We start from the raw sequence: 12,186 nt of genomic DNA on the forward strand, positions 1-12,186 counted from the left end.
CGTCGCAGATTTAATGACACGCTTATTTTTTTCTGAAGGATATTAGAGAGTAAATGAAACATTTCATTAATTGGGAAACCTTGGAGCGACAGAAGATGTTTACTGATAATCCGTTGAAATTGCCAGGGCTTGCAAGGAAAGACTAAAGAACCATGTTACGAATATGTTTTTATTCCGATTTCTGTCTGAATGCTCTCCTCAGTTGACAGAGAACGTTGTGCGGCGTGTTTCTAAATCACAATATTACTTTTAACGGAGACGTTATGTTCTTTAAAGGAAAAAAAAAACCTTCAAATATTCACTTGGCGGTTGTGTAAGTTTCTTTAAATGTAGAGTATAATTATTTCGTGATTTCCTCAATCAGAGTGGATACGAAATAGTTACTTACTGAAAGTATGTTATCAAATCCGTATTTTATTGCACAGAACAAAACATTTCATTCCGAACGTCCGTGCGTTGTCCACCGTGCACCTGCTCGATTGCACATTGTTCTGCGGGAGGGTATAGACGGCAAGGCGCCCTCTGTTTAAAGAGACACCGGCTGCCTAACGGCATAGGAGTTGAGTAGGTCACTGGGAGTAGAAAATACAACTGAACAGTATCATCAGAGCACTATTGTTGTCCATGCTGAGAATTCAGCTGCTGACACCGTATTGATTACTCGGTCTAGAAATATTTAGCGCAACTCATTTGCTAGACATCGTCTCTGTGCCCTATCTTCCCATCTCCAGCCCTCTTTCCATCTAATCAGCAGGAACGACATTCCGGTATCGTTTCTTTACCAGCAATTACGAAGTGTAAATCCAATTACTATCTGTATTTCGTTGTCTATAAAGATCTGCTGTAAGTTACGCATTAAACACCTCAGAGGCAAACAACAATAAACTATCTTTCATCATTGAAGGGACTTACCTCTTTGTAAGTGCTGATATAATACAGAGCATAGAGAGAATCCTACTGCTATACCACAATAAAAAATTAATATCGTCGGGTGATCAATGAAATTTCAAAAGCAATAATAAATCAGAAAGACAAAAAGTTAACGGCTATAAAACAGTTATATACCATAACTGAGTAATCTAGAGCAGGAATAGTCAATCTTTTCTTCCCACCGCCAACTTTTGTGTCTCTACTAGAAGTAAAATGTTCTAATCGTCCAACATTTTCACAGTAATAGTGATCTACAAAGTAGGGAAGTAACTTAATAGCATTTATAAAGTAGAGTTACAATGAGTTAAAGCACATAATAATAATTACATACCAAATACTTTGTCGAAATGTTTGAAATTGTAATGAACTGTTTTAAAACTCCTACAGCCTACCTCCCACATTTGAAAGGCGGAACGCCCAGCAGTGGGCAGTAGGGACCATGTTGGCTACAACTGATTTAGAGTATCGTGTTGTAGACATTAGTTTTAATTAAATGAATTCTTTTTTATTTGTGACCATAATGCAAATAACTATTTTACCATAACCGCTCGGTTTCATTAGAAACATAGAAAGTGGTAGAATTTTTGTCTCACTTCTGCTTGAATCTCGAAATATCGGCAATCACATTTTCCACAAGTCCTGCATAGATGTTTTTGGTCTAATTTCGTTTTATTTTGCAGTACTGTGCATTTGACATAATCACGACAAAACATTGAATCGCTAATATTTATTTGTATTGTTGCAATCGGAAGTGACGTAATGCAACAAAACAGTGCCAAATGCAGGAATATCTGGAAGATGTGCACGTAGACGATACCTTCAGACGTAACCGAAAATCAGACAAAAATGCAGCCATAACAATGTTTCAGAAATGTCACGCATATAGTACGTGTTTCTTTGTAGTTGGAAAGACGAATTTGCAGATTTAATTAAGCGTCTTATCCAAAGTGATTTTATAAAATTCTTTCCTTTTTAAATAAGCAGGCTTCAGATCTTTTCTATAGGAGTTACATCCGTAACGTATCAATTTGCTGCTGTTGACTACATGTGAGATGCGAGCGGCCAACAATCACAGACTGGTAAAAAAAATTTAACTACTATAAAAAAGATTAGAAGATGGTTCAAACGCCGAGTTACTTATGAAACAACTTGTTATCTAGAGGCTCAGAGCATATTAGTATCATAGCAACAAGTAAGACAGACGGGATAAGAGCGACGAAAAAAACATTACCGCCATTACGAATGATTTTTCTTCAGTGTTCGTAGCTTACCTGAGTTCTTGGACTTCCTGACGAAGCGCAGCGACCTCCGACTGCCCGCCCCCCAGTTCGGTTCGGAGGCTCTGGAACTCCTCTTGCTTGCCCTCCAACAGTGCGTTCATCTGCTTCTGCAACAACTTCACCTGCTGCTCGAGGTCGGCAGCGCCCGTGCTGCACACGAGGACCGCCACGAACAGCCACCAACACGACCACGCATAGCGACTACAGCGCATCACTCCCACAACCATTCCTGCGGACGGCTCGCGCCACACTGGAGCCGGCGGCGGACGCGGCGCCTGTTTTAAACAACGGCCCGCGCATGCGCGTAGGGGCAGCCAGGCGGCAGGTGTGCGGCCCGGCGGCTGCCGAGGCGTGTGCCGTGCGCGTGCTGGCTGGCTTGGTCTGTAGCGGGGAGGGGGGAGGCGTAACAGCTCCAGCGAAGGCCAAGAGCAACACCTGCCACTGCACGACGGGCAGCTGCTCGCCTGTCCGAGAAATACGACGCGCACTTCTTCAGCTTCCCGCTGCTCCTGTTGCTGCTGTCGCCATTTGTCACTGCCATACTAGTTTCGACCGAGATGCACTAGCCTCGGCATTTTTGAACATTTATGGTATGCTCTGGAGACTACGTGGTACACATTTCCTGCAGAACGCCAACGGGCTCTCCGTGTATGGTTAGCTGGCTACCGTGACAGATCGTCCACGTCTCGGAAAGCAGCATTACTGCTCCCTGAGGTAGCGGGCTGTGGAAAGAGGCAACGCCCTGTATAAAATGTTCTCGGTTTTCTTCTGCCCGCGCAGACCAAGTTGACAATTGACGCGGTACGGTAGCTGATGGGAAATACCGTAAATGTGAAATGCCTTTAAGGTCGCTCCCATCTACCATTGCGTCAAGTCTCAGTTCGGGTTGCGCGCGTAATAAACCTCAAGCGATCGATATCGGCTTGTGTTTGATTAGTTAGGAGCAAGCAACTTTTAGGCGAAGCTAGAAATAATGTAACTGTTGAGGTTTTATCTGATTGAGACAGATAAATGCTACCCGCTGTGAAATTAAAGAACTAATTGGAGGGAAGAGTAGCAGCTTTACGATCATGAACAGTATTAAACAAGAAAGGTAAAGCTGTAGGGTACAACGTTCACACATAGGACTACACAAAGAAAATAAACTTAAAATTGTATTATGGAAAGGGAAATGGAAGTACGGAAGGATGAAATGGGCTGGTAGTCTGCTAGAAGGATTTGATAGAATACTGAAAGACCTAAGTCGAAACAATGCACAATGAATATGAGACCTTCCCTAAGAATTATTGAATTCCAGATGTGAACCTACCATCAAAATCTATTACACCCGGTATGTAATATACATGTGATAGAAATACTCTCAGACTTTGGGAAAAATGACATGCTGCATTGGAGAATGATACACTGATTATGGTTTCTTTTATTTTTCACAACACTTTCACATGAGCATTTAACAATGCAGTAACGGCAAAGCACTTAAATGAATTATTTACAGAAGGATGCAAAGACTGGTAGAAGATAACCTCGCGGAAAGTCAGTTTGAGTTCCGTAGAAACGTAGGGATACGCGATGCATACTCACCCTACGCCTTATCTTAGAACAAAAACTGAAAAAAAGACAATCTTTCTTCTACAGCATTTTTAGATTTGAAGAAAAAATGGCTCTAAGCACTATGCAACTTAATATCTGAGGTCATCAGTCCCCTAGACTTAGAACTACTTAAACCTAACTAACCTATGGACATCACACACATCTATGCCCTAGGCAGGATTCGAACCTGCGACCGCAACAGCAGCGCGGTTCCGGACTGAAGCGACTAGAACCGCTCGGCCACAGTGGACGGCAATTTGGAGAAAGTGTTTGACAATATTGACCGGAATACAGTCATTGAAATTCTGAAGATTGAAAAGGTAAATTATTTGGAGCGAAAAGATGTCTGTAGCGTGTACAGAAACCAGACTGCAGTTATTAAAGGCACCAGCTGAAGGAACCAATTGAAGGAATGCAACAGGGCTGTACCCTATTCCCGATGTTACACAGAGTCCATATTTTACAAGCAGTAAACCAACACATTAAGTAATTTGAATTATACTTCAGAGAGACGAAATTAAAACTTTGAAGTTTGCCGATGTCATTCCGCCAGGCAACGTACTCGAAAGATCAATTGAACGGAATGGATAGAGTATTGAAAACAGATTGTCATAGAAACATCATATGTAAAACCAGGGTAACGAACTGTACATGAATTAAATCAGGCGATTATGAGGGAGTTAAATTAGAAAATGAGCCACTAGAAGTCACAGCTGAGTTCTGCTATTAGGACAGAAAGGCAAATGATAATTGACGAATTGGAGTGAATACAATTGTTGACCGACAATAGCAACAGAGCTATATTGAGAAATAGATATGTGGATATGAAGTCTAAAGATGAAGAATGTTAATAACGTTTGTTTCATTTGAAAAGTTGTAAGAATTTTAAAGTAAATTTTAGAAGCTTTACTTTTCAGCATATCCTCGTATACTTCCTCAGTTTTCCAGAACCTTAGGATAAGAGTTTATAGGTCCCACTGTACAATTCTATTTCGGTAAGTTTACTAAATAAAGAAAAGTAAGCACCTTCCTGCATAATAACGTTCCAGAAATGACGATTAGTCATATTTTCCCGCAGCTGATAGCATTACGAACAGATCAATAAAGAAAACAGTTGATTCAAATAAAATGGCGTCAGCTGAAAAGCTGCTAGATATATTCCTTCTATGGTGGAGCATATTCGGCTGCTGCAGTTTGGCTTACAGGAGTGCTAAGGGTGTGCCGCATCAAACCTGAAAAGACTGCTGCAAACTGGGATTCTCTGTCCGGCACATTTTAACTGACTGCATTTTGTACCGTGATGCACGGGCAGAAGCACAAGTTGATGGGGATCTGACTTCTGTTTTAGCTAATGATGAGACGTGTGTGTCTAGGGTATTTAAGTTTTGTGATGTGTCTGGACTCTGGCCTAAACGTTTAGGCTGGAGGTTTTAGTGTATTGCAGAGTGGCTGGCTCCTCCCATATTCCTTGCGGTCAGCCAGCCACTTCCATCTGCTACATTGTTTTAGCTCCCTCTATAATTTTCTTCCTATATTTTACTGCTGACGCTCTGCTTCATCCCGCGCTTTGGTGTGGGTGAGCACATGTTTTTCAACGATTGTTACCCATGTTTTCTGTTTCGTTTTATATTCCTGTTTTGGGATTTTTCTTGACACCCGTCTCACTAAGTTACTGAACGGGCGCTGAAGACCTTGCTGTCGCGCGCCCAAAACCCCTCTACTACTACTACAAACTGGGAAGCTAAGGATTTTTATCACCATCTGAAACCAGCACAGAACCGACAATTACTTGGGGCGTTCAATAATGATTGGCTCTATACGTTTTTTGTGCTCACAGGAACGATCTTCTGAACAAACGAATACAGATTATCTGTGCACTTTCACCACCTTCTGGTAGCTACCGTATCTGAGCAGCAAAACCATTCTTTGGGGGGTATCCCGGCGCCACTGGAGGACAACTGCAAGAAGTTGGTCATTGGTGGTGAACTTTTGACCCCACATTACCTCTTTCACTGCGTCGAATAGCGCACTGTTGCTAGGAGCACTATCCGGCGAATATGGAGGCTTCGGCACCGCTGTTAACCCCATTTCAGAAGCGTGGCAATGGTCTGACGACTAGCATGTGGCCGTGCATTGTCATGCTGGAACAGAAAGCCATGGCCTCATTCTCCGTGGTAGCGTTGGTGAATGCGCAGGCGGGGAATGTGCCGTGAGCGGCAGTGCCGATTACTTTTGAGAGTGATATTAGGGGGGAACCAGTCCACCCTCGGTACCCCTTCCTGATCACAGAACACAGTCACCAATTGTTTTGCGCGAATAATACCGGTCGCAACTTTTCTGGAGTCTCGTGGGAGAACCATGACTCGTCGACGATGACGAAACGCTCCGAGAACTCGTCCGATCTGTTCAATCAACTATTGGCATAACTGCTGACGCTTCAGTTTCTGTGCAAATGCGAAGGAATGGGACAAATCCTCTTGGGTGGTGGTGAGGAGGCTTCCCCGCAATAGACCTGTTGCTTTCTCTTGCTCATCAAACGTGATTCGCCTGTGCCCCATTATCAAGGCGCTACCACGCAGGAAATGTTTAATTTGCGTGCACTTTCTGGACGCCAAGTACTTTTGCGTTTTTCTGCACAGTTCCCGCCGCATGTGAAATTTAATACCCAACGAAACATGGGCCTGCAACTCGATTCTACACTCCTGGAAATTGAAATAAGAACACCGTGAATTCATTGTCCCAGGAAGGGAAAACTTTATTGACACATTCCTGGGGTCAGATACATCACATGAGCACACTGACAGAATCACAGGCACACAGACACAGGCAACAGAGCATGCACAATGTCGGCACTAGTACAGTGTATATCCACCTTTCGCAGCAATGCAGGCTGCTATTCTCCCATGGAGACGGTCGTAGAGATGCTGGATGTAGTCTTGTGGAACGGCTTGCCATGCCATTTCCACCTGGCGCCTCAGTTGGACCAGCGTTCGTGCTGGACATGCAGACCGCGTGAGACGACGCTTCATCCAGTCCCAAACATGCTCAATGGGGGACAGATCCGGAGATCTTGCTGGCCAGGGTAATTGACTTACACCTTCTAGAGCACGTTGGGTGGCACGGGATACATGCGGACGTGCATTGTCCTGTTGGAACAGCAAGTTCCCTTGCCGGTCTAGGAATGGTAGAACGATGGGTTCGATGACGGTTTGGATGTACCGTGCACTATTCAGTGTCCCCTCGACGATCACCAGAGGTGTACGGCCAGTATAGGAGATCGCTCCCCACACCATGATGCCGGGTGTTGGCCCTGTGTGCCTCGGTCGTATGCAGTCCTGATTGTGGCGCTCACCTGCACGGCGCCAAACACGCATACGACCATCATTGGCACCAAGGCAGAAGCGACTCTCATCGCTGAAGACGACACGTCTCCATTCGTCCCTCCATTCACGCCTGTCGCGACACCACTGGAGGCGGGCTGCACGATGTTGGGGCGTGAGAGGAAGACGGCCCAACGGTGTGCGGGACCGTAGCCCAGCTTCATGGAGACGGTTGCGAATGGTCCTCGCCGATACCCCAGGAGCAACAGTGTCCCTAATTTGCTGGGAAGTGGCGGTGCGGTCCCCTACGGCACTGCGTAGGATCCTACGGTCTTGGCGTGCATCCGTGCGTCGCTGCGGTCTGGTCCCAGGTCGACGGGCACGTGCACCTTCAGCCGACCACTGGCGACAACATCGATGTACTGTGGAGACCTCACGCCCCACGTGTTGAGCAATTCGGCGGTACGTCCACCCGGCCTCCCGCATGCCCACTATACGCCCTCCCTCAAAGTCCATCAACTGCACATACGGTTCACGTCCACGCTGTCGCGGCATGCTACCAGTGTTAAAGGCTGCGATGGAGCTCCGTATGCCACGGCAAACTGGCTGACACTGACGGAGGCGGTGCACAAATGCTGCGCAGCTAGCGCCATTCGACGGCCAACACCGCGGTTCCTGGTGTGTCCGCTGTGCCGTGCGTGTGATAATTGCTTGTACAGCCCTCTCGCAGTGTCCGGAGCAAGTATGGTGGGTCTGACACACCGGTGTCAATGTGTTCTTTTTTCCATTTCCAGGAGTGTATTTCCGGTGGCTACAAAACTCTTTTGGATATCTGAAGCAGTCGCTCCTTCCCTACAGGGAAACTATACTGTCCACCATTGCCCATGCTTATCTGCTTCCATGTTGTCTTATCGATGTCCACCAGTGTACCCGCAAGCAGGAAAAAGTGCTGTTGCAGTGCGTCATCTGTGGAAAGCAGAAACACCATCTGATAGCGGCAGACAGTACTTTCAGAAAAAAAAATGGTTCAAATGGCTCTTAGCATATGGGACTTAACTTCTGAGGTCATCAGTCCCCTATAACCTAGAACTACTTAAACCTAACTAACCTACGGACATCACACACATGCATGCCCGAGGCAGTATTCGAACCTGCGACCGTAGCGGTCGCGCGGTTCCAGACTGAAGCGCCTAGAACCGCTCGGCCACTCCGGCCGGCTGACAGCACTCTCCTCTATCTTCACGCATACATCGACATATATTTCAAACTGATATTTTGCTGAAGTTATAGGGGAAGTCTCGATTGATACTGAACGTACCAAATAAGAGGTGGCGTAAAGTTTTTTATTTAGTGAGCGTCACTAATTACTATAAAAATGTCCACATTTCCTGTTTCGGTACGTCATTACCATCGACAGACATATCAGTATTTCTGCACACTGCCGCAAGGTGGAGAGTTCCAGAGCTGGGTCTTCGCCTGCTGTTGTGGTGTTGCGGGTGCGGCGGGGGTGCCGGAACACAGGCGCCAGATGGCCGTCTCTGATACTGGCTGGCGTCTGTTGGAGGCTCGGCGTGGCGCCACGGGACCGGCCGTCCGTGTGTGGCAGGTGGCCGGCTGCGGCAACACGATAACAGGGCACACGGGGGCAGCCACAGGCCGCGGGCGGCGTCTTTGAATCTAGCCATCACCCACCCCTTCTTCAGGGCGGAAACCGCGCTGTGCCAACCAAAACCCTCGTTTTCTGACTACACCAATTCGTTCAAATTAATTTAGTAGATAGAGAATATCAAAAGAAATATATTTAGTTATGGTATATAAGGTCTCAGACAGCAATTTCTGATGCTAGGGACGATGTACACAGAAGGTAGTTTAGCATGCTAATTACAGCAGTGGCATTCACAGAAATGCGCGACCATTGGCCCGCATGCACGCAATACAAGGTTTACCACTGACTGTCGCATCCGTTCCTGGCATGTTCGTAATGGTACCAGAGCCGACAGGAATTCTGGGGAAGAGGTGTTCTTCTCTTTCTACAGCGGTTTCATACTCCAGCTGCTTCATACGCCCCGAAAGAAATAAATCTAGACACTTGAGGTCAGGTGACCTGACTGTCCACGACACAGAACCACCTCGGACGATGCATAAACTCACGAAAATCGGTTCTCGAGTGATTCCACACAGTTATGCTGAAATGTCCATGTGCACCATTGTACTGAAGTACGTCCTTCGTCTCGCCGGGTGATACGTCAATATGGCAATGACGAATACACGCTTTCAATGTGCGTTCACTGTGATGTCGCCAAACACGAATGCGACCATCATGATGCTGTAAACAGAACCTGGATTCATCCGAAAAGATGACGTTTTGCCATTCGTGCACCCAGGTTCGTCACTGAGTACACCATCGCAGACGCTCGTGTCTGTGAGGCAGCGTCAAGGGTAACCGAAGCAATGGTCTCCGAGCTGATAGTCCATGCTACTGCAAACGTCGTCGAACTGTTTGTGGATATGGTTGTTTTCTTGCAAACGTCCCCATCTATTGACTCAGGTATCGAGACGTGGCTGCACGATCCATTACAGCCATGCGAATACGATGCCTGTCATCTCGACTGCTAGTGATACGAGGCCATTGGGATCCAGTACTGCGTTCCATATTACCGTCCCGAACCCAGCGATTCGATATTCTGCTAACTACCACTGGACCTCGACCAACGCTAGCAGTGTTGCGATACGATAAACTGCAATCGCGATAGGCTACAATCCGACCTTTATCAAAGTCGGGAACGTGATGGTACGCATTTCTCCTCCTTACACGAGGCATCATAACAACGTTTCACCAGGCAACACCGTTCAACTGCTGTTTGTGTATGAGAAATCGGTTGGAAACTTTCCTAATACCAGTACGTTTTAGGTGTCACCACCGGCGCCAACCTTGTGTGAATGCTCCGAGAAGTTAATCATTTGCATATCACAGCATCTTCTTTTTGCCGGTTAAATTGCGGGTCTGTAGCACGTCCTCTTCGTGGTGTAGTAATTTTAATAGCCAGTAGTGTACATTTCCCAACGTTGAGATGATCGTGTAAAATCAAGTAGACCTCAGTTGTGTAAATTGCTTATTCTCCTATGTTTACCTGTCTCACACAACGAATTACACCAATATTGCGTGCTGCTAGCCATCTGTAAACGAGCCACAGCTATGCTTGTAAGCCGAATGAATAATGGCGCTCGGATGGCGGCGACACTTCAAGGGCCTGTTAGCTATGTGATGGGCTGCGCGATTCTGCAATAAGAGTCGCTTTAATTAAACTGCCTAGGAGTGTGAGTGCGATTATGTCGCGTTCAATTAATAACTGCCTTTGCGCTGTAAAGTGGCTTTCGTTGGCAACTTGGGTAGCAACGGTTGGATTAAACCAATATTTTTCGTCTAAAACGAATCATTCAATGGAAGTTTCTCTTTTACGGGCATAGTGAAAAGCCACTGTTTTAAAAAGTGGCTGACGTAAAGAACCTCGACGCCATTCTTGACGTATCACAAGCTTGGATTTGGTAAGGATGCCCGGTTTCCCGGGTTCGATTGCCGGCGGGGTCAGGGATTTTCTCTGCCTCGTGATGACTTTGTGTTGTGTGATGCCCTTAGGTTAGTTAGGTTTAAGTAGTTCTAAGTTCTAGGGGACTGATGACCATAGATGTTAAGTCCCATACTGCTCACAGCCATTTGAACCATTTTTGATAAGGATGATAGAGTAAATTTACCTTGGAGGCGTAGTATAGGAACAACCCCAGTACTTGCACAAAGTGATTTTAAATAATCACGACGAACACCAGTCAGGAGGCTGGGCCGTAACGTGAGCCCCACTGCTCCCGTATATTAGTCAATTGTCGAAACATTGCACCAACAAACTCCTTAAAGCAGTATAAGAGACTTGCACGTGCTTCTTACTAGACACTGTTAGTGTACTAAATAGAGGAACATTTTTTACACATAAAATCCGTTGACATAGAAGAAGTAGTATAAAATTAAATAAAATAAAATTTCTTATTGTATTCACCAGATATAAGTTACTTGTTTTCCAGTAGAAATCGGTGGTAGCAAAATAATTTCTTACCAGCGAAACTAGATGCTCTTATGATGGTGGTGGAGAAACGGCCCCTTAGAAAAATTGTACATGACTGTGCTTAAACTGACACACAATATTTTTAGCGCAACGCAATCTGACTTACAAAAATCCCTACAAAAGAATGGCCCTGACTAACATTAACCTATAAATTTCACAAATCACTTACCTCACAAAAATCTTGGTTACTCCAACTACTGCAATACAGCGAACGCCACTACTGCCAGCTAAATAAAAGATTCAAACTACGGAAGGCACTAACTACTGATAGGGACAGTTAGCAAATGAAAGATTTTGATAGAGAACAAACAATGTATTTACCTTAATAGTCATAATATATATAGCAGTTCATGACATCCAGTCTTACAAATTTCAAAACTCCGCCATCTCTCTCCCCACATCCACCACTGCTGGCGGCTCACCTCCAACTGCGCAACGCTACGCGCTGTTCACATCCAGTTGCCGCTGCCCAACACTACAATGGCAGACAACAATGCAAACCAGCCACAGACTGCACACAGCACAGCCAGCGATTTTCATACAGAGCGCTACGTGGCGTTACCAATAAGAAAACCTAAACAGCCTACTTATATAGCCCCCATGCTCCCCACAAAAAAATTTACAAATTGTTTTGGGCAGTGGCCAATACAGATTTAAAAAATTTTTTCATAATTACAATAACAAAGAAATGAAATGCACACACTTATCGATACAATGTTGGTCAAAAGCTAAAATTTCCTCACAGTCCATAAAGATAGTCCTGATCATTCCTCAAAGTAAAATTGCAGTGTTTTTCTCAAAGTCTGAGTAGTAAAAGAAAATGCACACGGAAGTAGTGGATTTCCATGCAGTCTTGAAGAAGTAGTGTTGTCCTTCCAACGGAAAGACAGTGCTGACTCTAGACATGCGACAGGTAATGGACCACAACAGAGGAAACCCACAGCAGAGTCA

The 12,186-nt window shown here is 45.4% G+C and overlaps 1 protein-coding gene across 1 annotated transcript in view; it reads right to left on the reverse strand.

Annotated features, from left to right (window-relative positions):
• Positions 1–2,494, reverse strand: part of LOC126268712 (protein scabrous) — a 183,747-nt gene extending 181,253 nt beyond the window's left edge. Inside the window, exon 1 of the mRNA XM_049973932.1 lies at positions 2,202–2,494. Coding sequence (XP_049829889.1) covers positions 2,202–2,437 — 236 coding nt within the window. The 5' untranslated portion in view covers positions 2,438–2,494. The remainder of the gene's footprint in view (positions 1–2,201) is intronic.
• Between the last annotated feature and the right edge of the window lie 9,692 nt (positions 2,495–12,186).

This window comes from Schistocerca gregaria, chromosome 1, assembly GCF_023897955.1.
Source record: "Schistocerca gregaria isolate iqSchGreg1 chromosome 1, iqSchGreg1.2, whole genome shotgun sequence".
Classification (NCBI taxonomy): Eukaryota; Metazoa; Arthropoda; class Insecta; order Orthoptera; family Acrididae; genus Schistocerca; species Schistocerca gregaria.